A 27,911-nucleotide genomic window follows, 5' to 3' on the forward strand; every position below is an offset into this window, starting at 1 on the left:
TGTTAGAAAATATTGTGTGCATTTCCATAATGCTGTGGTGTATAGCCTCCCTCCCAGAGTCATTCTGAAGAGGTCTATAGCCCTGGAATAAGATGCATATTTCTAAACTGCCTTTGCATCAAGGAAGAGGGAGCATGTACACAATCTCACATTATGTTCATTCAAATGAGCACCATCCACTTGTACAGAGCAACGAAATAAAGGTAACTGGCAAAATAAAGGAAACACCAGCATAGTGTCTTAATAGGGCATTGGGCCACCACCAGCCAGAACAGCTTCAGTGCACCTTGGGTACCAATGTTCTACAAGTGTCTGGAACTCCATTGGAGGGATTCCATATTCTCCCACCAAAAATTACACTTGGTGTTTTGTTGATGGTGGTGGAAAATGTCTCAGGCGCCACTCCAAAATCTACCATAAGTGTTCAATTGGGTTAAGATCTGGTGACACACACACACACACACACAACTCCCTATGCTCCTTTGAGTCCCATCATTTAAAGTCACCGAGATCTCTTCATGCCATGGTAGCCAAAATAATAACTGGGCATTTTTAAACGTGATGGGATGTTAATTGCTTAATTAACTCAGGAACCACACCTGTGTGGAAGCACCTGCTTTCTATTTACACTACTTTAACATTGTAATTTAACCAAACACTCTGAATCCGTTTTTCATACTGGTCACCCGTGACAATAGAACTCCCAACTCTGATACTGCAAGAGCCACGTTCTCCCAACTGAGCCACGTTCTCCCAACTGAGGCACACTTTATATCCCTCACTTACTCAACTGTTTTTATTTTGGCAGTTACCTGTGCAAACGCAGCAATGCTTGGCCTTTCATTTCATCATGTTTGGCGCCATCTCCTGGTAACCTTGTGGTAGATCTGTGGTTAACAGGGAAATACTCCTGGCTCAGAGTATTCAAACAGACTGGTAATATTCAGAGGGGAATATAATAAAAAAATTAAAAGGACAGGGTAATAGACTTTAATCTCCTTTCAAAGCACTTGTGTACAGTATTCAAAAGTCTGCTTATTTCACAGTTAAACAAAAGACTACTTGACAGAGCAATGTTTAGAAAAACAACTCCCTCTATGTACAGTCATTCACATTTGACAGTTCAAGCAAAGATATTACATTTGATTTTGAAATGTACATATACACATATGCTACAAATGCCAGAGAAGAGATAATGGAGTGCATTTATACAAGTTTTAAAGAAGCAGACCAGTATTGAGTCAAGCTGAAAGTGTTGCTTTTTACAAGCCTTCTTATTTTTTTTTTAACAGTGGTCTTGTGTTCATTTCAGAATGAAACTCAACAGGGAATCAGACTTGCGTTACAGAGTGTTTATGATTCCTTTTTAACATTATAGCGCACGTGTAGGCAACAGTATATATCAGCACTATTTGTGGACCCTGTGTGGTTAAAAACATGGCAAGGTCTGCAGACAAGAGGACAACACACAGACATGATTCTAAAGGACACAACCCTAACTTGAGTCAAGTGTAAATTAAACCTTTTCATAAATCCATGCACTTATGTCAGCAGAGAACATTCACAAAAGTTGAGTAACTTAGCGCACAACATCTCTCAAGTTAGGATCTGATGAACAACAACCAATTTCTGACTCGTCCTCCATTTCCCAGTAAAGGAACATAGACCTACCATCTCAGACACTGCAGTCATAGACCCAGAAAACAGAAATGATGATTATCATTAAATAAAGCCACATCAACAAAAAAAAAGTCATGCTCAAAACAAAAAAAAGTGAACACAGAGATAAGACAGGCATATACCATAATGCCTGTCCGACTTCCCAGTTTGTGGTTTCTTCGCTACAGTAGATGGGGTTAACTTAACATGCAGAGGGCTGCACAGGTCAGGAGCAACAGTAGGATATGGGGAGAGGCATAGGTCTGCAGACTTGCAGCCGCTTCCTGAAAGGTGCCTTCAAATGTGGTTCTCACAGGTGCTAGCAACCCATAGGACACCGGCTGCAAGTCTGCGGACTGATACCGTTGGCATGGAAGTGCTGAGTATGAATGGAAAATATAGTCTGTCTATATCCGAAATGGCACCATATTCCCGATACACTGCGCCCCATAGGACCTGGTCAAAAGTAGTGCACTATGTAGGGAATAGGGTGCTATTTCAGCAGCCTATCAAGGTGGTCTCTTCATTCAGGCGTCTGTACAGTGACAGCACAGACCTGCCCTGACTAACGTTGAAGCTGTTTTAACACACTCCTAACATACTCTCCAAGACCTCCCAGTCAGAAAACAGTTCATCACTTAAATGGGTATAAAACTGCACTTTAAAAAGTAAATATTGTACATGATCAATATTATTTGTAAATGGAAAAATACAATGTGCAATTATGTACAAGCAAAAAAAAAAAAAAAACATCAGCACTTTGGTATAGGTTGGTTTTTACCTATTAGATGAACTTTTTGTCATAAAGAACTTCCAGAACCAAGCAGCACATACATTATAAACAGACAAAGACAAGTACTACACTGTTAGAATCTTTCGGACAAAGATACGTCTTTCAAAGACACTCGCTACCAAAGCCATTGGTCCTCCAATCATAGGTCTTACCTCAGTTGTCTCACAGGCAGTTGCAGTAAACCTTGTCAGACAACTCACCCTGAATTTAATTGCGCTGCTCTATCAATCGCTACATACATTCAGTCTGAAACTGCCATCCTAGAAGTCGCTTGTGTGACTTCAAAATGAGGGGCGTTGTACAAAACAAATTAAATCAGCGATTGGATCGTCTAACAAAATCTAACCAGTACCAAAGTTGATAACGTCATCCATGTAGGCCCGGATCTGGCCCAACCCATCAGTTTCTGGGAACAATCAGAACGGTCAGAATGCGTTCACATTCTAGAAATCCTCAGGGAGGGAAGCAAATCCACACTCATCATGGAAAATAAACTTCAGTTGGCCGGAGTGTTGTGGATGGGTAGCCAGGCAACAATAAACCAGGTTACGCCTATAATCCTCGACTTAAAATCACTTCAAATGGTGACGCCACTGAACATCAACTCTCCATTGAAAGTGCCTTTTAGTCCAGGACTAGGCTGAGTCTAGCCAAATGCAACTGCTCCATGAGGTTACATGATAAAACAAAAAGTGAAATCTAAATGACTTTATACAGTGAACATAACATAGTCATGACCAGGGCGCGGAGGGTTTCCGGACCACAAGGCCCCAGGCCCAGAGTTTCTCCTGGTCAGAGTTTTTCCAGGAAATGGTCAGGAAACACTCCTGGCCGTCATCAGGACGACAACATTTCCCTTTAATCAAACTACAGCCCAGTAAAGGTAGGGAAGCGGACGTCGTTTCAGTCAGCTGAACAGAATGTAAACAAGATGGATACGCTCCTGTTTGTTAACTAGGAGAAAGTACATAAGTGAATCTAACCATTCGACCAACAAATATACATTGGTGACTATACCAGATGCACCAACACATTTGTAACTTGCTACATAGCCTACCATTAAACCAACAGATATAATGGTGACTAAATAATCAATGGACCAGTGAGCCCAGACAAGAGATGTATATATCCAATAGGAATGGCTCGGAGTGAGCCCGCACACACTAATATTCCCAGTCAGTCAGCAGCACAACACAGGAGACAAGTTCCAGAGTTGGTCCAGGTCTCCTCTGTTGTGAGCTACCCCTGTGGGCGGGCACAGACTGGGGGTGAGAGATGCTACTGGAATGTCACACTGAATTCACCATACTTTACATGGCACTGTTTTCATTTGGTTGTTCTTAACAAAAATAGACATGATATTTTTTTTTCTTTCTTTCTTCTTCTTGCATATTTATAGACATTTTGGAGGACTGGGTCTTAAAGATTAGTCTTTATGATGAAGTGCATGGTTCTAGGCTTCTATGGCGAGCTAGGTAGGGATCTGTCTGTAGCAGTGATGCTATGGATTTGGCCCTGTGGAGTGTCAATGGATGGTGAGTCATGGTTTCTAACAGCTAGGAGTTCTCAAAGGGTTCTATGAGTTCTCAAAGGGTTCTATGACTTCTAATATAGTTCTATGAGTTCCCATAGGGTTCTATGAGTCTCTAGTGAGTGCCGAATGAAATCCACAGGAAGCGTGGACTGAGCTCTCTCCGGGTCTTCTTTCCGACACCCCCTAGAGGGCACTCTACGGTGGACTTGAGGACCAGATAGGGAGAAGGACTTTTATTCTGGAAAGTTCAGCGCTGCAACTTCTGGCTTCATCTTGAAGTACTGGCTGAAGCGAAGGACTGCGTATCTGAAACGAGCGAGCCAACGTACGTCAGCGTTAGTAACAAGATATCAAGTGACAACGCGTCATAAGAAAACAAGATGCTGCGTAAGGGCATAACATCAGAAGGTCATAAGTAGGCATTCAGAGTGAAACAAAGTACTCAACATACATTATTACAGAAACTAGAAATATGCTATATCTGCTATGGCTGTAATGGCATGTCTCTGAGAGCTTGGGACTATCTGCATTATGGGCAAAATTGAGTTATTGACGAAGCCTTGTTCTGTTCAATGTTATCTACCTATATAGTACTCTAAATACCTGAATTCAAGTTGAAATGAATACAAGATAAAAAACTGCTGACACCATTCAAACCAATGAGGGTTCAGAACTCTAAAGCCAAGTATCTCAGAATCACATTTTTGCAGATAGAACCTTAAAAGTGCCAAGCTCTCGACTCGTCTCTGGATAAAAACGTACATTTCTGAAGCCACTTACCCCAGGAAGTCAAAATCAATGGTGGAGAACGCTGCCTGAATCAGAGCCCATAGGCCCCAGAAGAAATGAGATGCCTGGAGAAAGGGGATAGTCATGTTATTTAATGTGGGTCAGTGTTCATAGTCCTGAAAGGAATGGAAATCTTTAACCAACACCATTGTCACACCAAACACAACAAATCCCATAGTGACAACCAACAAAGGTGTTGTCTACTGCTGAAAGAGGCCGAAACCAAGGCTACCACTTCTATCTACAGTAAACATACGTGAGTGTAGTTACCAAAGGAGGATGTAAGGAGAGTCAAGTGGCGTTGGGATCGTCGCCCAGGAGGGTGTTACCACTGACTGTGCAAAATGAGAATTCTAGAATGTAGATTTCCAGGACAAAGGAGGCTGCTATAGTCTCCCTACTTCAAAACCTTATACAGCAAGCTTCTGTTGCAGTTTGTTAAGCCTATGGATTTGCAGCCCTACCCCCTATGTATAGCTAATGTATGGATAATAACCCCAGGGACTCTATTGTCCATAACGAGGCTTAAGTCTTCTCATTCGTTTTCAAAACATTTGCAAGGTCACTTCTCTCTGTGTGACATTGTAGAACCTTGTTCATAAATGTATTACTGGCTTTCACTTCAGCAGTAATAAATTTATGAACTTCTTTGAGGAAAAGATCTTGATCATTAGAAAGCAAATTACAGACTCCTCTTTAAATCTGGGTATTCCTCCAAAGCTCCATTGTCCTGAGTCTACACAACTCTGCCAGGACCTAGGATCAAGGGAGATACTAAAGTGTTTTAGTACTATATCTCTTGACACAATGATGAAAATAATCATGGCCTCCAAACCCTCAAGCTGCATACTGGACCCTATTCCAACTAAACTACTGAAAGAGCTGCTTCCTGTGCTTGGCCCTCCTATGTTGAACATAATAAACGGCTCTCTATCCACCGGATGTGTACCAAGCTCACTAAAAGTGGCAGTAATAAAGCCTCTCTTGAAAAAGCCAAATCTTGATCCAGAAATTATAAAAAACTATCGGCCTATATCGAATCTTCCATTCCTCTCAAAAATGTTAGAAAAAGCTGTTGCACAGCAACTCACTGCCTTCCTGAAGACAAACAATGTATACGAAACGCTTCGGTCTGGTTTTAGACCCCATCATAGCACTGGGACTGCACTTGTGAAGGTGGTAAATGACCTTTTAATGACGTCAGACCGAGGCTCTGCATCTGTCCTCGTGCTCCTAGATCTTAGTGCCGCTTTTGATACCATCGATCACATTCTTTTGGAGAGATTGGAAACCCAAATTGGTCTACATGGACAAGTTCTGGCCTGGTTTAGATCTTATCTGTCGGAAAGATATCAGTTTGTCTCTGTGAATGGTTTGTCCTCTGACAAATCAATTGTAAATTTCTGTGTTCCTCAAGGTTCCGTTTTAGGACCACTATTGTTTTCACTATATATTTTACCTCTTGGGGATGTCATTCGAAAACATAATGTTAAATTTCACTGCTATGCGGACGACACAGAGCTGTACATTTCAATGAAACATGGTGAAGCCCCAAAATTGCCCTCGCTAGAAGCCTGTGTTTCAGACATAAAGAAGTGGATGGCTGCAAACTTTCTACTTTTAAACTCGGACAAAACAGAGATGCTTGTTCTAGGTCCCAAGAAAAAAAGAGATCTTCTGTTGAATCTGACAATTAATCTGGATGGTTGTACAGTCGTCTCAAATAAAACTGTGAAGGACCTCGGCGTTACTCTGGACCCTGATCTCTCTTTTGAAGAACATATCAAGACTGTTTCAAGGACAGCTTTTTTCCATCTACGTAACATTGCAAAAATCAGAAACTTTCTGTCCAAAAATGACACAGAAAAATGTATCCATGCTTTTGTTACTTCTAGGCTGGACTACTGCAATGCTCTACTTTCCGGCTACCCGGATAAAGCACTAAACAAACTTCAGTTAGTGCTAAATACGGCTGCTAGAATCCTGACTAGAACCCAAAAATTTGATCATATTACTCCAGTGCTAGCCTCCCTACATTGGCTTCCTGTTAAGACAAGGGCTGATTTCAAGGTTTTACTGCTAACCTACAAAGCATTACATGGGCTTGCTCCTACCTATCTTTCCGATTTGGTCCTGCCGTACATACCTACACGTACGCTACGGTCACAAGACGCAGGCCTCCTAATTGTCCCTAGAATTTCTAAGCAAACGGCTGGAGGTAGGGCTTTCTCCTATAGAGCTCCATTTTTATGGAATGGTCTGCCTACCAATGTGAGAGACGCAGACTCAGCCTCAACCTTTAAGTCTTTACTGAAGACTTACCTCTTCAGTAGGTCCTATGATTAAGTATAGTCTGGCCCAGGAGTGTGAAGGTGAACGGAAAGGCTGGAGCAACGAACCGCCCTTGCTGTCTCTGCCTTGCCGGTTCCCCTCTTTCCACTGGGATTCTCTGCCTCTAACCCTTTTACAGGGGCTGAGTCACTGGCTTACTGGTGTTCTTCCATGCCGTCCATGGGAGGGGTGCGTCACTTGAGTGGGTTGAGTCACTGACGTGGTCTTCCTGTCTGGGTTGGCGCCCCCCCTTGGGTTGTGCCATGGCGGAGATCGTTGTGGGCTATATTCGGCCTTGTCTTAGGACGGTAAGTTGGTGGTTGGAGACATCCCTCTAGTGGTGTGGGGGCTGTGCTTTGGCAAAGTGGGTGGGGTTATATCCTGCCTGTTTGGCCCTGTCCGGGGGTATCATCGGATGGGGCCACAGTGTCTTCTGATCCCTCCTGTCTCAGCCTCCAGTATTTATGCTGCAGTAGTTTGTGTCGGGGGGCTAGGGTCAGTCTGTTACATCTGTTACATCTGGAGTATTTCTCTTGTCTTATCCGGTGTCCTGTGTGAATTTAAATATGCTCTCTCTAATTCTCTCTTTCTGTCTTTCTCTCGGAGGACCTGAGCCCTAGGACCATGCCTCAGGACTACCTGGTATGATGACTCCTTGCTGTCCCCAGTCCACCTGGCCGTGCTGCTGCTCCAGTTTCAACTGTTCTGCCTGCGGCTATGGAACCCTGACCTGTTCACCGGACGTGCTTGTTGCACCCTCGACAACTACTATGATTATTATTATTTGACCATGCCGGTCATTTATGAACATTTTAACATCTTGACCATGTTCTGTTATAATATCCACCCTGCACAGCCAGAAGAGGACTGGCCACCCCTCAAAGCCTGGTTCCTCTCTAGGTTTCTTCCTAGGTTTTTGGCCTTTCTAGGGAGTTTTTCCTAGCCACCGTGCTTCTTTCACATGCATTGCTTGCTGTTTGGGGTTTTAGGCTGGGTTTCTATACAGCACTTTGAGATATCAGCTGATGTACGAAGGGCTATATAAATAAATTAGATTTGATTTAGAAATAAGTCGATCTAGTGTGGTCCCTCCTTTGATCTTTGAAAGCAGTGCAACGGTTCTATTGCTATTCAAACGCTTCAGAACTTTCTTCAGCTAAGCTGTAGAGTAAAGTACTCTGATAAATTACCATTATTGCACTTCTGTTGAACAGCAAACAGGCAGACGGTCAATTAGAAATATTTACAAAGCTCTCAAAGTCGGAAGTTTACATACACTTAGGTTGGAGTCATTAAACCTCGTTTTTCAACAACTCCACAAATTTCTTGTTAACAAACTAGTTTTGACAAGTCAGTCAGGACATCTTTGTGCATGACACAAGCTATTTTTCCAACAATGGTTTACAAACAGACTATTTCACTTATAATTCACTGTATAACAATTCCAGTGGGTCAGAAGATTACATACACTAAGTTGACTGTGCATTTAAACAGCTTGAAAACTTCCAGAAAATGATGTCATGCTTTAGATGCTTCTGATAGACTAACTGACATAATTTGAGTCAATTGAAGGTGCACCTGTGGATGCATTTCAAGGCCTACCTTCAAACTCAGTGCCTCTTTGCTTGACATCATGGGAAAATAAAACAAAATCAGCAAAGACCTCCACAAGTCTGGTTCATCCTTGGGAGCAATTTCCAAACACCTGAAAGTACCACGTTCATCTGTACAAACAATAGTACGCAAGTATAAACACCATGGGACCATGCAGCCATCTTACCGCTCAGGAAGGAGATGCGTTTTGTCTCCTAGAGATGAACGTACTTTGTGTGAAAAGTGCAAATCAATCTCAGAACAACAGCAAAGGACCTTGTGAAGATGCTGGAGGAAACGGTACAAAAGTATCTATATCCACAGTAAAACGAGTCCTATTTCAACATAACCTGAAAGGCTGCTCAGCAAGGAAGAAGCCACTGCTCCAAAACTGCCATAAAAAAGCCAGACTACGGTTTGCAACTGCACATGGGGACAAAGATCGTACTTTTTGGAGAAATGTCCTCTGGTCTGACGAAACAAAAATAGAACCGTTTGGCCATAATGACCATCGTTATGTTTGGAAGAAAAAGGGGGAGGCTTGCAAGCCGAAGAACACAATCACAACCATAAAGCACAGGGGTGGCAGCATCCTATTGGGGATGCTTTGCTGCAGGAGGGACTGGTGCACGTCACAAAATATATGGCATCATGAGGAAAGGAAATTATGTGGATATATTGAAGCAACATGCTTGCGAGCAAGGAGGCCTACAAACCTGACTCAGTTACACCAGCTCTGTCAGGAGGAATGGGCCAAAATTCACCAAACTTATTGTGGGAACCTTGTGGAAGGCTACCCGAAGCGTTTGACCCAAGTTAAATAATTTAAAGACAATGCTACCAAATACTAATTGAGTATATGTAAACTTCTGACCCACTGGGAATGTGATGAAAGAAATAAAAGCTGAAATAAATCATTCTCTAGTATTATTCTGACATTTCACATTCTTAAAATAAAGTGGTGATCCTAACTGAACTAAGACAGGGAATTTTTACTAGGATTAAAATGTCAGGAATTGTGAAAAACTGAGTTTAAATGTATTTGGCTAAGGTGTAAACTTCAGACTTCAACTTTACCTTCTAGATGTGTCTACATGTTCAGGGAAACAGTCTCTGCTAGGTACAATGGGAGACAGTTCTACACAATAGACTACACTGCCCTAACTATTGATTAAAGGCCCAAACCAATTAACCTTGAGCGATTCACCCTAACACACACATCCTTGTGCAATTGATTTGTGTTGGGTACATTGTGTCGCTTTTCTGAAAGAATTGAGCGGAGAAGAGCGGAGGGGATCACTGCTCGGCCCTTCGACCTGAGAACATGAAACAGACGGACATGACTAGCATTGAAGATCTCCTTGTGAAAAGCTTCAAAAGAGCCTTTCAACTTTACCTAGGAACGCCCCTGACTGATTTCCCTGTGTCAAAGTCTCACTAAACAATCGGTCTAATACTTCATCTTGTAAACAAAACTCAAATAAAAATGTGACAAACGTACGAAGGTTCACCAACTTCGTCTTGGGCGTAAACCACAGATTAACCACACAAAAAAGGAGACGTGAACTCACCAGGGAGAAGCGGTTGACCTGTACGTAGAGCACCTCCACCTCTGTCTCAGTGACCTCTGACCCTTGACCTTTGTGTTCCTTATAGGCCTCCAGGTAGGAGTGCAGCCACTGCAGCTGCAAACTCCGCTCTGGGTAGTGGCTGTAGTCCACCTCATTCAGGCCTACACAGGACACACACGCCAAGTAAAAGGTCAAAACACACAAATGCTTAGTACAATGACCGAACACAAGCTTAACACGCTGACCATAATATAGTAATATGTCACTTAGCAGATGCTTTTATCCAAAGCAGGCATATATTTTCAGAGTGGTCCTGGGATTTTTTTTTATTTAACTAGGCAAGCCAGTTAAGAACAAATTCTTATTTACAATGACAGCCTACCGGGGAACAGTGGGTTAACTGCCTTGTTCATGGGGCAGAAATACAGATTTTGACTTTGTCAGCTTGGGGATTCGATCCAGCAACCTTTCGGTTAGTGGCCCAACACTCTAACCACTAGGCTACCTGCCGGAATAGAAGCCACTATCCTGGCATCGCCATGCTCTACCAAGCTACAGAGGACCACAACACGTACAGGCAGGACTTTATAAAATGACCAGTCGCACTTGGCAAAGTGACCCCACACACACACACTCTTACCTGCAAATTCATTGAAGTGGTTCCCAATGTCATAGGCTTGGTAATTGTACCCAGCGTATTCGTAGTCAATGAACTTGACATTTTCTGAAAGGAGCAGAGAGAGGAAGGTTTGTTTAGTACAGGACAGAGACCAGTCACATTATTAATGATAAAGCTGTGCATTATTAACCCATTATCATCCCTCTAGTCTAAGTGGTTATGATGCCTCACTGACAACCTACTGTAAATACTGTTGGTCTCTGGGGTTGAGGAGTAAGAGTTTGCATTTTGAAGGGAAGTGAGAATGTTTCGAGATAACGAAGACAAGGAAGTTGATATAAATGCAGACACATAGAAAGTGGGCAGATAGACAGACATATAGGCCTAATTGATGCAGACATGCAGTTCACCTGGTCCCAAACAAGTAAATGTGCTTTAGCCGATTCCTCTGACTAGCGTGGTCATGACAGTGGTTGTCATGTTATATAACAGCCAGATGAGTTAGCTAAAAAAAAAAAGAACATTGATGTAGGACCAACTTCCACCCAGTTTGAATTTCAAAGTGTTCTGGAAAAAGTTGAGAACTGATTTTCAAAATAGATTTTATTGTTCTCCTTCTTGGTTTCACTTCCATTTTTTCTGCCATTATGTAGGGTGAACACAATCCCAATATAGGCTACAGGAGCCAGTCATGTGATTGGATTATCCAATTCCGTAGACAAATAGTCCGTTATCAACTTTTTCCAGGAAATCTCCTGATTGGCTTCACAAACAAATGAGCTCACACAGAAGCTATTATACACAGAGGAATAATGTGTCATTTAAAAAAAATAAGGATGTCTATATTACTTTCCACTGCAAGTTTATATTGGGTTAGTTTGGTTCATATGCCGTTGTGGACCTTGCAGTGGAATTGATTGGGTAAAAGGTCATGCGTTGAGAAAGTGATTGTGGTGGAAAGATGGAAACAGAGGCACCATGCAGAAGGAATGTGGTGTTGGGAGGTAAAGAGATGCAACACTGCCCTCTAGCAAAGAAACAGTACTGCATGAGGGGATGTCAACATACAAAGCCTTACCCCCAGATCTAACTAGAAAGAGCCATTTTAACGCTCTCCCTGACAACAAAAAAATACCCTTTCAAATGCTTTAGGGTCTTTGTCCTTTTAGCATTTGATTTACTATGCAGGTCATATTCAAGAGTGCATGTTGAAGCACCCTAAATTCCAAATGATGTGTGTTTGTCAGTACAGTTCGACATACAGTGTGTGTATATGAGTGTTTTGGTGTGTGTTTCTGAGGTTGACTTAGTAAAGACACGTGAGATGGTTACCGGACGCCGGGCGGTCCTAGCAGGACACAACAGAACACCTCCAGTCAGTGGCTAGTAGCCCTGTACAGCAGACGAAAAGGTTTGTGCAAACTCACATCCATCACACACACACACACACACACACACACACACACACACACACAACCAGTCACACAAACTGCAGAAACTGCCAACTCTCTCCTTCGGTGTCTCACACTTCCCCCCTTTTCGCAACAGGCACCTTCAAAGCTAAACTTTGATTGGTCCACGTGGGACCCAATGGCAAGACACCTCCCTGCACCTATGCAAATGAGATAATTGAGTGGCTTCCTGTTGTAAGCTAAGCACCACAGGTTTGAGTCTCGGGGACTTGGGAAAGAATTTGACTACTTCTCTCCCTTCATCACCTGACAGAGCAGAAAGATAAACAGAGAAATGAGGCCCTGGGAAAAGAAAGGGAGGACACTGTTACTCAGCTGAATGAGAAACAATCCTGCTCTCTTACTGGGTGAACTGAAACGACTCTTGTAAACATCTTAAATCAGTTTCCCTAACCTTTCACTTTCGTCAGCTTCAGAGGGTAAACCGTTTGTGTTATTGTTGGAAGGAAGAGGCTTCCCTCTGCTCTCACAGACAGAGAGAGAGAGAGAGTACTAAAACTGTCACTGAGAGACTGCGGTTGAAAGAGCTGTGTGCTCTGCCTACACTTTCACTGAAGTTAGTTATGTTTTCTGTGATTCTTTTTTGTTATTGCTGAAGCTTGAGGTTTCCCTCTCCTCCATAACACAGAAAAGAGCTGCCCTGTCACCATGTAAGCCAGGTGTGGTCTAGCACTGTGTTGGATAACAGTATGGTAAAGAGCTAGCACTGTGTTGGATAACAGTATGGTAAAGAGCTAGCACTGTGTTGGATAACAGTATGGTAAAGAGCTAGCACTGTGTTGGATAACAGTATGGTAAAGAGCTAGCACTGTGTTGGATAACAGTATGGTAAAGAGCTAGCACTGTGTTGGATAACAGTATGGTAAAGAGCTAGCACTGTGTTGGATAACAGTATGGTAAAGAGCTAGCACTGTGTTGGATAACAGTATGGTAAAGAGCTAGCGCTGTGTTGGATAACAGTATGGTAAAGAGCTAGCGCTGTGTTGGATAACAGTATGGTAAAGAGCTAGCGCTGTGTTGGATAACAGTATGGTAAAGAGCTAGCGCTGTGTTGGATAACAGTATGGTAAAGAGCTAACACTGTGTTGGATAACAGTATGGTAAAGAGCCAGCACTGTGTTGGATAACAGTATAGTAAAGAGCTAGCGCTGTGTTGGATAACAGTATGGTAAAGAGCTAGCACTGCAAGAGCCGTCAGTCACTGAGTGAAAGTAAAAAGAGCAAATGGTGCACTGAGCTAGCTAACACAGAGTGGCCAGTCGCTGTCTGAGTGAAAGGAGTGAGGTAGCGCCTCCTGCTGCTCTGAGCGGAGAGCTGTGGCGTAGAACAGTGGTGTGTTCTGAACTGGGTCTGGCTGTCTGTCAACCCTCCCTCTGGCTGGCCAGCCGCACCCGCCTGTCACTCCTAGGAGAAAAGCTGGGCACAAGGAGCTGTGAGATCACCCCGCCCCTTGCTGAACCGATCAGCGAAGGGGTAAACAGCGCTCTCCCTCAATCCCATGTTTTCTCAGGTAAAAATCAGCTGAATCCCTCTCCCTCACCTTAGCCTCAGGTAAAAACACTCACCACTCCCTCTGCAACCATTGGCCACGTGGCAGGTCTGGTTTGAGAGACCATTTCTACTTGCATCTGCTTTGAACACGGGCGGCCGTTAGTACCAAAGGCATTCACAACACAAACAAAACAGCATTCCCAAAAGGACCACAAATAAAAACATGTATTGATGAAAACGGGCTACGGAGCTCCCTCCCTTCCCACCCTTAGCTAGCATGACATGATGGGCAAAGCCTGTCGGCTCTGTGATGGTAATTGACTACACAAGATGCACTAAAGCCAGGGCCCTGTTCAGTTGAGCAAAACAGGAGAAAACACTTTGAAACAGAAACCAAAATAAGCCAATTTATCAAGTTTGGTTACTTCATACCTCCTCAGTTTCAGAATGTTCTCTCAAATGTTTTACCAACTGAGCACTATGGTCAGTCCTTCCTGTGGTTTGTGGCTTTTGACTGGGAGAATGTCGTGCAGAGCAGTAGTGCAGTGCCTCAAATCTATTTTAACTCCAGAACGAAACAAATTAAATTTCTCCTCAATGTGGAAAATCAGAATTTCAGTCGACTTCCTGAATGGACTTAATTTAAAAATGGAATTGACCCCAAACTCTGGTGCAGTATATTAAATCAAGCCTACCTGTGACTGGGTAGTGGTGGACAGTGCAATAGTAGCTAGGTGCAGTGCAGTATGTTAGGGCACGCAGGGTGAGACTCACCTCCTTGCTGATTATAGATTATGTTCTTACACAGCAGGTCGTTGTGGCAGAGGACTACAGGAGAGCCCAGCACAGACAGACTCTGCTGCATCCACACCATCTCTTCCCTCAGTCGCCTTCGACTGGGCACCTCACTGTTTAACCTGGGGATGGAGAGAGGGTGGAGGTAGAAAGAGAGAGAGAGATTACACTTTACAGAAGTACACAGGGAAAGAAGTAGAGGTGTTGCGTAATCTCAGAGATACAGTATTATTGTTCCATATCGGACCAATAAAAGAGGGTTGGAATCTACTAGAAAACTGACATCAGTCAAGAGTAAACTCATTAATACATGATCTCAGATCAATAAACTACGACTGCATAGAGGAGTCCTTTATAGGCTTGAAACTCCAAGCATAGAGCATAATCTCCAATCCACATGACTTTATTAAAACAGTCAACATACCAAAAAAAAAAAAAAAAAACAGAACAGTATTTTTTATTTAACTAGGCAACAGTACATATTGTTCATGAATAGTGGGTGTGGTTTGAGTGACAGGGGGCTCGTCCTCTTCAGGTAAACACACCTGATGAAACTGAGGAACGGCAGACACTCAATATGCAATCGCCCAGGCATGCCAGAGGTCACAGGACAAGCATCTCTCATATAACTCTAGTGTTCCATGATGGAAAGTTCCAGACTAGAGCCCCAGGGAGTTATTCCTCATCATTATGTAACCAGACATTACCTACAAAAACCTTCTGGCCCCATTAATGTCTTAAAGTAGGAAATAGGTGGAGGAAAAATATTCAAGCATCAATAATACGTTTTATAACGATTAAAAGGTATTATTGAGAAACCTCCAACAGATTTCATGTGTCCCTACTAAGATATCGCAGTCCTCCTACCTAGACCTCGACTATGTCCCAATATCTCAACTAGCATACTATTCAGTGTGCATGGCATGAATACACCAACACAGGCCTTCATACTCCGTACCATGCACGTTTGGATATTGGGACCCAGTTCATTTCTTTATCTACACCACTCACCTCATGTTCATCTCTGGGTCTTGGAAGAACTTGGGCACCAGGGCGAAGTACTTGCCCATTGTGAGCCACAGGTCTGACTGGGGCACCCATCCGTTGTGAGCATGGATGGCATGGTACTTAGCCAGCTGCCTCGCGATGAGCCTGTAGGGTGGTGGAAGCGATGTGAGTTGGCGATAGGGAGTTGAGAGGAGGGACCAAATTCTAGAGGCCAAGACTGTAAAACTCTTACTTCATTATTGGCTTATACACTAGAGGCCATATTTGTAAAGAATCCCAGAATTGAATGAAAGTCAGGTCATAGGAGAAACCCAAGACTGTCAACTCACTAAGCTTAAGGTGAGTTTACACCTATGGGTGAGGCTATATTTGTCTACGTACATCGGTGTACCTGATATTGGACACATGTGAACTGAATGCATAGCCCTGGAGCGTTGGGCTATAGCGAAAGAACAGAATGGTTCTGTGAGCATAGATCCAGGATGAGCTTTCAATCACACTCCTGACCTGTAACTGTCTATGTCCCATGTTTCTACTGCTAGGAACGTTCCTCGAGGGAACAAGTCACATTAGCTTTCCTTACTGACTCACCCATATATTAGGCACAGACGCACCACACCTTGCATGACATTGCCAAAGGATATGGAATGTGGAAAGTGCAGGCGTACTGTGGTTTCACCCGACTATGTTTTCAAAGGTGTGGTGTATGTAGAGCACTGTGTGTGTAGTGTGGTGTATGTAGAGCACTGTGTGTGTAGTGTATGTAGAGCACTGTGTGTGTAGTGTATGTAGAGCACTGTGTGTGTAGTGTATGTAGAGCACTGTGTGTGTAGTGTGGGGTATGTAGAGCACTGTGTGTATAGTGTGGGAGTAGTTGTACTCGACGCGGTTGGCTAACTGTCACTGTACCTGGACGTGGGCAGGCTGCGGATGTGTTCAGGTTCCAGTGCCTGGCCCTGTAGGAACTCATAGCAGAGGCCGTTGTTGAAGGTACAGTAGAGACGCGGGGCGCAGCGGTGTGCGTGGAGTGTCCGGAAACTCTTCACCTCGTTCTCCCGGTCCACAAACAGCTCTGTCTTGTTGCCGTAGATACGCACCAGGACCACATCCTGCATGACCCCGCCCACGTAGCAGCCCAGCAACTTATTGGTGATTCCATCTGTGAAGAACTGATAGAGGAAAAAGAGACGATTGGTAAACAAATTATTGCAATTGGGTATCAGCACATCCAATGCCTCAGTATAAAATAAATATATGTAAACTCAGCATAAAAAGAAACATCCTCTCACTGTGAACTGTGTTTATTTTCAGCAAACTTAACATGTGTAAATATTTGTATGAACATAACAAGATTCAACAACTGAGACATAAACTGAACAAGTTCCACAGTCATGTGACTAACAGAAATGTAATAATGTGTCCCTGAACAAAGGGGGGTCAAAATCAAAAGTAACAGTCAGTATCTGGTGTGGCCACCAGCTGCATTAAGTACTGCAGTGCATCTCCTCCTCATAGACTGCACCAGATTTGCCAGTTCTTGTTGTGAGATGTTACACCACTCTTCCACCAAGGCACCTGCAAGTTCCCAGTTCCCATTTCTGGGGAAGGGGGGTGGCCCTAGCCCTCACCCTCTGATCCAACAGGTCCCAGATGTGCTCAATGGGATTGAGATCTGGGCTCTTTGCTGGCCATGGCAGAACACTGACATTCCTGTCTTGCAGGAAATCACGCACAGAACGAGCAGTATGGCTGGTGGCATTGTCATGCTGGAGGGTCATGTCAGGATGAGCCTGCAGGAAGGGTACCACATGAGGGAGGAGGATGTCTTCCCTGTAACGCACAGCGTTTAGATTGCCTGCAATGACAACAAGCTCAGTCCAATGATGCTGTGACACACCGCCCCAGACCATGGCGGACCCTCCACCTCGATCCCGCTCCAGAGTACAGGCCTCTGTGTAACGATAAACGCGAATCCGACAATGGTCCAGAGACGGTGGGTTTGTGCCCATAGGCGATGTTGTTGCCGGTGATGTCTGGTGAGGGCCTGCCTTACAACAGGCCTACAAGGCCTCAGTCCAGATTCTCTAAGCCTATTGCGGACAGTCGGAGCACTGATGGAGGGATTGTACGTTCCTGGTGTAACTCGGGCAGTTGTTGTTGCCATCCTGTCCCGCAGGTGTGATGTTCAGATGTACCGATCCTGTGCAGGTGTTGTTACACGTGGTCTGCCACTGCGAGGATGATCAGTTGTCTGTCCTGTCTCCCTGTAGCGCTGTCTTAGGTGTCTCACAGTACAGACATTGCAACTTATTGCCCTGGCCACATCTGCCGTCCTCATGCCTCCTTGCAGCATGCCTAAGGCACGTTCACGCAGATGAGCAGGGACCCTGGGCATCTTTCTTTTAGTGTTTTTCAGAGTCAGTAGAAAGGCCTCTTTAGTGTCCTAAGTTTTCATAACTGTGACCTTAAATGCCTACCGTCTGTAAGCTGTTAGTTTCTTAACGACCGTTCCACAGGTGCATGTTAATTAATTGTTTCTGGCTCATTAAACAAGCATGGGAAACAGTGTTTAAACCCTTTACAATGAAGATCTGTGAAGTTATTTGGATTTTCACAAATTATCTTTGAAAGACAGGGTCCTAAAAAAGGGATGTTTCTTTTCTTGCTGAGTTTTAGGACAATTCACTCAGTTATTTAGAGGCTTATGTCCAGTCATGCAGGTTTTCATAACAGGGATGGCTATATGCCCCTATTATATAGCCTATTTACTACAGGTACAGTTGACTTCCTGTCAGGTAGGCAGCTTTCTTATCTTTCTATTAATACTACAGATGAGGACCTTTCTAAATACGAATATGCCAACAAGTGCGGTCCTCTGGACCTCTACCATCCACAAACAGTATGCTGCCACCTACTGTAGTATCATTTTCATCCTGGGACTGAATTCTATGGATCCTTTTATAGGGTGTCAATTGATTTCAGATCTGATGGAAAAACAAAAAAAGGACCCCAGAACACATTGATGGAAAAGAGGAATTGTCTGGGTGGTTTAAACCCAATGGTTGTTTTCATCCCCAATGAAAACTGGAACATTTCGGGGGGGGGGGGCAGGCATTCCACCCCTAATCGCATACACTATCAGGGATTGACCATGAGCGTAGAGGCACGTCCGGAATTTTATTTTGCAGGAGCAAGCAATGGCTGGCATGTGCTGAGTCCTTGCTTTGTGAATGCAAATAGGCAGTGCGGTTGTGTGTGTGTGTCTACCCTGCCCACAACACCCCCCTAGAGCTGTGTTTACATAGAGAAACCACACCTCCATTCTGTGTTCATCAAGATGACCACTCCCCCCCTTCAATTATGTTTTTATTTAGGAGGCGGAAACTGAAATTGTCCCAATTGTGCCACTCTTGTATGGTCACTGAGTCTTACCATACCGCCCGCTTTTACGATCAGCATGCATCTATTTGTTTACATAAGCTAGGTGGTGTAAACCTGTGTAGTGGGTTAGTGAAAGTTTGCCATGAACAAACCACATGACTAGTGAGTCATAAGGCGAGTTAATGGAAAAACCCATTTCCTGATGCAAATTGCCAACTAGGTTATGTTTCCATTCTCAGAAGTGTGTTCATCATTTAGACTAGCCCAACTTTAATCACGAAGAGCCCGGGAGAAACTCGGACTACCTTGTTACTCGGTTGGGAATTGCCAAGGACCTCACAATACGATATTATCATATCTTCAAGATAAAATAATAAGACTAGAAGACTAACAATCCTCAAAAACGTATTAGTCTTAGCACAAGTCGTCAGGGGAAGTCCCAGAGAACCCCTCCCTTCTGACCACAGCTCTCCCCAAAACAGTTACAGTGCACAAAACAGACCAGGCAAAAATTCAGACTTTTAAACCTCCCGTGGTCCCTTTGACAAATACCTCAACTCCTCCACAGAGCTGAGCTCAGACTAGAGGTTTTTTATTTTATTTGAATGAACCTCTGACTCCTTCGGGTCGCGATGTGGAGATACTTAAAAAATGTAAACTCTTAAACCCTTACCGAGTACCTGTTTGTCCTCTGTTGTTGCGTACCTGTTTGCTGAAATCCATACTTTTTAATAAAATGTTAATCAAATAAAACCACAGACCATTTCCTTATTGAGATTCAATTGGCACGTGCATTTGCTGTTGTGGCAATGAATGCAAATTCAGTGTTCCTTAAGTGTGACACTCAAAGGGACATTTCTTAACTGTTCAACTTCATCTCCAGCACGACCCCAACATCCACATACAGTGCATTCAGAAAGTATTCAGACCCCTTGACTTTTTCCACATTTTGTTACATTATAGCCTTATTCTAAAATGGATTAAAATGTTTCCCCCCCTTAATCTACACACAATACGCCATAATAACATAACAAAAACATGTTAATAGAACTTTTTGCAAATGTATTATAGTTGTAAAAAATATCACATAAGACCCTTTACTCAGTACTTTGTTGAAGCTGCTTTGGTAGCGATTACATCCTCAAGTCTTCTTGAGTATTGTGAGAAACCCCATGCTTGCTCCGGAAATGCACATGAGAACTACTCGCATTTCTCCCGAACAATATGGGAGAAATCAGACTCTAGCGCTTTCATGTCAGGACTGTTCTCTTGGTACTTCACCATGTCTCTGGACTTCACACATCTCCTGAAATATGTGGTGTTAAAGACTCTGGTGACTATGGATTCTCTTTCAAGTGCTGTCTAACTCCAAATGTTGTAACCCTCAATCTAGACTTGCCATTATCTTGCTGCTTCTTTTGTCTGGGAATGTCCAGTCTAATCCAGGTCCTGACATTCTTACCCCTGCCGAATTAAGTAGTCAGAGTGGCCTGAAGTTTTTGCATATCTGCCGAAGCTTGATTTTGTGAATATATGGATAAAAACTGCCGACCCGGATGTATTTATACTTTCTGAAACCTGGCTTAAAAAATCTATTACAGACAAAAATATTGGCATAAATGGTTACAATGATTTTCGTACAGATCGTAAATCTAAGGGTGGTGGTGTTGCTGTATATGTAAAAGACAAGTTCTCTGTGGTCATTCTGACTTCTGTTACTAAACCTAAGCAATTTGAATATCTGTCTTTGAACCTAAACCTTGGCTCATCTTGAAATATTGTTGTATCTTGCCGTTATAGACCATCTGCTACTGCTGGCTCTCTGGATTGTATTTTCAAATTGTTATCACAGAATGTCAATTCTGAGTTTGTCCTGATGGGTGATCTGAATCAGGACTGGCTAACATCTAGCTCTGATCAACTTAAAGTTCTGTGCAATACCTACAATCTTACTCAGATTGTCAACAGTGTAACTAGGTTGAATATAAAATATCCTCTGAAATCCTCTTTGATTGATTTGATCTTGACCAATAGTCATCGTTTTAATGCTTCTGGTATTTTTGCAAATTACATAAGTGATCACTGTGCTATTGCCTGTGTGAGAGATGGTAAAATTCCTAAGCATTCTCCACGTGTCACTACGAAAAGAAACTGGAAGCGGTTTGATATTCAAGGTTTTTTACATGATGTATCTAGCATTGAATGGAATGTATGCAATAGGCATGCCCATTTAAAAAAATTCAGGATTAAGGGCAGAGAGAACCCTTGGTTTACTAAGGAACTTACAAAAATCATAAGGGAACGAAATGCTATGTGGGCTAAAGCAAGAGGGACTGGTTTGGCAGATGATTGGATGGCTTTTAAACGTCTTTGAAATATGGGTGTGGCTATGATCCGTAAATTGAAAGCCAACCACTACCTGAAATCTACTTCACAAAATTTAAATAATCCATCCAAATGTTGGCAAGTAGTGAAAGGTTTGGAGTGCAGAAAAGATACACAGCTTCCTAAACAATTGTTGGTCGACACTCAGATTGTAACTGAGAGAACCTCCATTCTGAATGCCTTGAATCAGCATTTTTTAGATGCAGGCAGTTTATTTGAAAAGGTCAAAGGTATAATTGAGCCCCGTATAAATTTACCTGACACCCCTGTGCACTCCTTCACCAGGTTTTCCTTTTCATCCTTCTCTGTTTCAGAAGTGTGTAAAGCCCTGAAAGAAATTGATTTAAAAAAAAATAATCCCCTGGCCCTGATGAACTAGACCCCCGCCTCCTACACCTAGCCGCTGACATCATTGCTCCCCCCTTAACATGTATTTTTAACCTTACGCTTGATGTTAAGGAAATCCCCAAGTTATGGAAATCTGCTTTTGTACTGCATCTCCTGAAAGGTGGAGATCCCTCGCTACTTGACAACTATCGACCCATGTCAAATGTATCTGTACTATCAAAAGGTACTGGAGTCCTTAGTTAGTAGGCAGCTAAAGACTTACTTCCAGGAAAACAATATCTTAAATGGAATGCAATCAGGTTTTAGGTCTGGCCACAGCACTGTTTCAGCAACATTGAAGGTTTTAAATGACATCCACTGTGCTCTTGATAAGAAGTTACATTGTGTGTGTTTTTATTGATTTGTCCAAGGCTTTTGACACCGTGGACCATGCAAAGGTTAAAATGTTGTGAAATTACTGGTCATGCTCTAGATAGGTAATTTATAAACCAATCAAATCGTAAACAATGTGTAATGGCGGATGGTTGCAAATCTGAGTCCATAGAGGTGTGCTCAGGTGTTCCGCAAGGTTCTATTTTGGGCCCACTGTTGTTCATTTTGTATATCAACAACATTGGGGATCTTACTGAAACAGCAGATGTTCAATTTTATGCAGATGATACTGTTCTTTATTCAAGTGGTAGTAGTTTATCTTTAGCTTTTGAAAATGCCCAAAGAGCATATAACATCATACAACAGAATCTGTATGATTTAAAGCTGATTCTAAATTCAGGTAGAACAAAATGCATGGTATTTTAAAATGCCAGGCATGTTACAAATCATGTCATTGCTACATTGGCTGGACATACTATAGAGCAAGTTAAAGTGTACAAATATTTGGGTGTGTGGGTTGATGACAAGCTGAGCTTCACTGTGCATGTAGAGAACTTGTGTGAGTGTATGTAATTTGGTTTGTGTGTTTATAGTTTTGTTTAATGTTGTGTGAGTGTATGTAATTTGGTTTGTCTGAAACGTTGTTCCCCTTGCTGCTATTGGACCAGGTCTCTCTTGGAAAAGAGATATTTATCTCAAAGAGAATAAACCTGTATAAATAAAGGTAAAATAAAATTTCAAAACATGATGTTACAAGCTTGGCAAACCTGTATTTGGGGAGTTTCTCCCATTCTTCTCTGCAGATCCTCTCAAGCTATGTCAGGCTGGATGGGGAGCGTAGCTGCACAGTTATTTTCAGGTCTCTCAAGAGATGTTCGATCCGGTTCAAATCCAAGCTCTTAATGGGCCACTCAAGAACATTGAGACTTTTCCTGACGCCACTCGAGTTGTCTTGGCTGTGTGCTTAGGGTCGTTATCCTGTTGGGAGGTGAGCCTTTACCCCAGACTGAGGCCCTGAACGCTCTGCAACAGGTTTTCGGCAAGGAGCTCTGTACTTTGCTCTGTTCATCTTTCCCACAATCCTGACGAGCCTCCCAGTCCCTGCCGCTGAGAAACATCCCCACAGCATGATGCTGCCACCACCATGCTTCACCGTAGGGATGGTGCCAGGTTTCCTCCAGACGTGACGCTTGGCATTCAGGCCAAAGAGTTCAATCTTGATTTCATCAGACCAGAGAATCTTGTTTCTCATGGTCAGAGTCCATTAGCAGGCTGTCATGTGCCTTTTACTGAGGAGTGGCTTCAGTCTGGCCACTCTACCACAAAGGCCTGATTGGTGGAGTGCTGCAGAGATGGCTGTCCTTCTGGAAGGTTCTCCATTCGCCACAGAGGAACGCTAGAGCTCTGTCAGAGTGATCATCAGGTTCTTGGTCACCTCCCTGACCAAGGTCCTTCTCCCCCAATTGCTCAGTTTGACCAGGCAGCCAGCTCTAGGAAGAGTCTTGGTGGTTCCAAACCTCTTCCATTTAAGAATGATGGAGGCCACTGTGTTCTTGAGACCTTTAATCTTGTAATGTTTTGGTACCTTCCCCCCCAGATCTGTGCCTCGACACAATCCTGTCTCGGAGTTCTACGGACAATTCCTTCAACCCCCATGGTTTGGTTTTTGCTCTGACATGCACTGTCAACAGTGGGGATCTTATACAGACAGGCGTGTGCCTTTCCAAATCATGTCCAATCAATTGAATTTACCACAGGTGGACTCCAATCAAGTTGTAGAAACATCTCAAGACTGACCAATGGAAACAGGATGCACCTGAGCTTAATTGAGTCTCATAGCAAAGGGTTGAATTTTTATGTAAATACAGTATTTTTCTATCTATCTATCTATATATATATACACACACACAAATTTATAAAAACCTGCTTTCGCTTTGTCATAATGGGGTATTGATATATATTAATGGGGTATTGAAAATATTTTATCAATTTTGGAATAAAGCTGTACCATAACAAAATTTGGAAATGGGGAAGGGGTCTGAATACTTCCCGAATGCACTGTATGTGAAAATTGTGCATTTCTACATTTTGTAGTAACAAAAAATATAGTAAAATAAGAGTATCCAATTAGTAGATAATGCCTACTCATAATTGGTTCAAATCATATTTTCACAGATGTTGATGGGGTGGTGTTGAATATGAAGTGAAAAAAATTGACATTTTCCTTTAAAGGTGCACTATGCATTAATCGCTCCACCTTTTCCTGGTTGCTAAAATGTTAATAGTTCACTTAATGTGACAAAACAAGCACGTATAGTGTAGAGTCATTGTACCATCTAAACCGCTGTGAAATATATTTTCCATAACCCCCCAAAAATGATTTTCATCCGTTTGAAGCTGGTGTACAAAACAAAGTAAAATAATCAAAAACCAAACTTAAGAACGGGAAGCATAGAAAAAGTGCACATAGAACACTACCCACTTTCAATGAGAATGACAGATCTATAAATCTCACATTTCTATGTGAATTTAGTCAGGTTGCCCAAAAAGTGACACTGCAACTTTAAAAGGAGAGTCATTTTAGGTTGTAATTACATTATTGGTTTAAGTCATTACACTATTGATAAAAAAACATTTGCCCACTTTATAATGTAATAATTAATGCATAATGTAATAATGAGCCAAAACTATTACTTTGTGTTCAGCATATTTATTAAATTATCAGCATGTATTACCTTATAAATGCAAAAGTTATAAAATTAGTAGGAGCCCATTACATTATTGGCAGTTATTACATTATCAGTTGCTACAGGGTTTAAGAATTTTCAATTTTAAAGTATCAAAGCATATACTCAAGAGTCGGAGGTTAATTTAAAAAGAAAACTCGTCTGCTTACCTCATTCATAGATGCGAACTACTTTAGTGCCCATTGATGATAGGTGAAGTTTTACTGCAATATGCATCTTTTTGGGCGACCCCATAAAATGTACACAGAAATGTGCGTTATAGTTGTCAGTCTTATTGAATGCAAGTCTAAGACGCGGTAGATCTGTTCTATGTGCGCTATTTCTATGCTTCCCGTTTTTTCCTTTTGTACACCAGCTTCAAACAGCTGAAAATACAATATTTTTGGTTATGGAAAACAGATTTCACAGCGGTTTTAGGTGGTACAATGACTAAAACTATACGTGCTTGTTTTGTCAACAACCAGGAAATGGTTGAGCGATTTCTGCATAGTACATCTTCACGAGTCCCAACTCTTGATCTAGTCTAAACAATAACACGCACCGTTACTGCGGTACTGTTTTGGAACGTATCGTTACTATCAGATACATTACTACACACATTTATTGGGTTAGTCTTCCCACACGGCTATATCTCCACGTTACAGCGCTTGTTTACGGAAGACGTCGCCACCTGTGCTAATTAGACATCTAGTGTGTACGCTAACAGGAGAGGAAGTGTAGTTGGTCCACTGGAGGCAAGCATTGACTGGATTTGTGGAAAACTGCTACAGTAAGCAGCTCTCTTTTTTTTTAAGTGTATGCATCTCTGACATTAAAGACAAGGGGTATACCCGAATGATTCGAAAACCTTTTCGAAAGCGATGGTTATTGACGTTTTTAAAAGCGTTAAAACACAGCGTCGGAATTGTAGTTTACACGGGCGCCAAATGTGGGCGAATGTAATGTGGCTGAAGGGTTTTCAAGAGCTAGTCTGCGCTCAGCTCCTTGTTGGAGTTGAGGTAACGTTACTTGGCAACCAGTCCCACTACTCGTAATCATAGATTCCTGGAAGTTGTACCTAGTCTTGCAATCGTAGAATGGCACTTAATATTACAACGACATAAGACAATTGGCACCAGATCATATGCATAGCTGGCCAGTTGTGTTTTGTGCATGATGACGCCTATAATATCCTTGAATTTGATAGATACTTTGTTGCAATCTCCTGACGTGATACAGAACGGACAGTGAGTTGCTTATCTTACTAGATCAGGCAAACTACGTCAAGCAAAGGGCCTGTGAATTCTACTGCCTCGATACATTCGTCAATCGGCTGGCTTGTATGCTACACTGTTGCTAGCTAGCAAGTTGACGCAGCTTCTATTTAAAAAGGCGCAACACCTCCAGTTTCACAATTATGTAATAGCTGCCTGGTAAGCAGTATGCGACAGATGACGACTGTCTAGTCTCCTACCGTCATCGTAGAAACATATTAGAAATGGAATACGTCGAATGTGACAAGTTTAATACCTTCATTTTGACCTCGGATGGTTTCCAGAACGGTCTCAGCTCCTTGATTAGTCTCAATGCACCAGATCTGTAATCGTTCTCGTCTAATGTGACATCTATTTTGGGTACAGCGGGCGCCTCGTCGGGTACGTGAATGTAGTTGGCCATAATGAAAGGTTCCGTATAAATTGACCAGTAGTTCACTGTAGGCGGCTGCAAATGCGTTTGTATGAACTCTTGCTTGGCTGCGGAGGTTAAAAATCTACTCGCTTCTAGTGCGGCAACGCCTCTCAGAAAATCCCACCCATAAAAATGACCGATTTGCAGCGCATGCTGGGAAATTCGTGACTCACCAATCGCCATCAAACTTCTTATGACGGTCTAAAATGTCAGCCATTTTAGTAAGGGAGTAAATCCACCATGGTTCGCCAGTGCTGTGATAAGATATTGTGTAAAACAATCAATTTGAACCGTATATGCACTGCATGTTTGTTAGAGGAATGCCAGACAGTTTTAGACGAATGATTCCATAATTTGTTTGAATTAACTGCCAATATGCCAGCATTCCATTTAAACAATGCAGTCAATCCACAGCCATACACTGGCTGAAATTACATTTTAGTCATTTGGCAGACACTCTTATCCAGAGCGACTTACAGTAGTGAGTGTATACATTTACTTCTGTTTTCCGTACCGGTCTCCAGTGGGAATCGAACACTGCAAGCGCCATGCTCTACCAACTGAGCTAAATCAGTTGATGATAGGACTTACACAAATTGTAAGCAGGAAAGTTGTAAAGCAGGAAATGCATCACCTTTGCCTCTACTGCCATTCATTATGGCAGCCCTGGCACATCTCTGATTCAGAAGGGTTGGGTTAAATGCCCTGAATGACGGGTTGCCACTGGTTGGTGGTAATCCCTCGGATCATATGATCGTATGTCAGAGCATTTGACTTTATAATGTACAAGCTGTGTTTTCGCCACCTTGGTTTTGCGCCCCCTCAGGCTCGTGCGGTGGAGGAGATCTTTGTGGGCTATACTCAGGGTATTAAGTTGGTGGTCTGTTGATATCCCTCTAGTGGTGTGGGGGCTGTGCTTTGGCAAACTGGGTGGGGTTATATCCTGCCTGGTTGGCCCTGATCGGGGTATCGTCGCACGGGGTCACAGTGTCCCCCAACATCCCCCCTCTCAGCCTCTAGTATCTATGCTGTGCCGGGGGGCTAGGGTCAGTCTGTTATATCTGGTGTAATTCTCCTGTCTTGTCTGGTGTCCTGCGTGAATGCTCCCTCTAATCATCTCTCTCTTTCCCTCCCCTCCCAGAGGACCTGAGCCCTAGGACCATGCCTCAGGACTACCTGGCCTGATGACTTCTGACTGTCCACAGTCCACCTGGTCGTGCTGCTGATCCAGTTTCAATTGTTCTGCCTGCGGCTATGGAACCCTGGCCTGTTCACCACTTATTACCTTGTCCCAGACCTGCTGTTTTTGACTCTCTTCTCCCTCTCTCTCTTTCTCTCTCTCTCTACTGCACCTG

General features: G+C 42.9%; 1 protein-coding gene across 3 annotated transcripts; it reads right to left on the minus strand.

The window, feature by feature from the left end:
• Nucleotides 1–974: 974 nt before the first annotated feature.
• Nucleotides 975–26,682, minus strand: LOC106576151 (ethanolamine kinase 1). Of its 3 annotated transcripts, none has more exons than XM_014153082.2 (9): nt 26,398–26,682; nt 16,565–16,824; nt 15,659–15,799; nt 14,627–14,769; nt 13,927–13,989; nt 10,911–10,994; nt 10,271–10,431; nt 4,767–4,840; nt 975–4,292 (listed from the first exon to the last, which is right to left on the minus strand). In XM_014153082.2, exons 1-9 carry the CDS (start codon nt 26,542–26,544, stop codon nt 4,220–4,222), a joined length of 1,146 nt encoding a protein of 381 aa, XP_014008557.1. In that variant the 5' UTR covers nt 26,545–26,682; the 3' UTR covers nt 975–4,219. The 3 variants fall into 3 exon arrangements, with proteins under 3 accessions (XP_014008557.1, XP_045555730.1, XP_014008558.1); XM_045699774.1 differs by having other exon boundaries at nt 13,927–13,992; XM_014153083.2 differs by lacking the exon at nt 13,927–13,989.
• Between the last annotated feature and the right edge of the window lie 1,229 nt (nt 26,683–27,911).

Source organism: Salmo salar, chromosome ssa17 (assembly GCF_905237065.1).
Source record: "Salmo salar chromosome ssa17, Ssal_v3.1, whole genome shotgun sequence".
Taxonomy (NCBI): domain Eukaryota; kingdom Metazoa; phylum Chordata; class Actinopteri; order Salmoniformes; family Salmonidae; genus Salmo; species Salmo salar.

Coding starts and splice junctions, on each gene's coding strand:
- LOC106576151 (XM_045699774.1), bottom strand. CDS start 26,544: ATGGCCAACTACATTCACGTACCCGACGAGGCGCCCGCTGTACCCAAA. Junction 15,800..16,564: donor CGCAGCCTGCCCACGTCCAG/GTACAGTGACAG, acceptor ACCACCCTACAG/GCTCATCGCGAGGCAGCTGG. Junction 4,293..4,766: donor ATTGATTTTGACTTCCTGGG/GTAAGTGGCTTC, acceptor CGCTCGTTTCAG/ATACGCAGTCCTTCGCTTCA.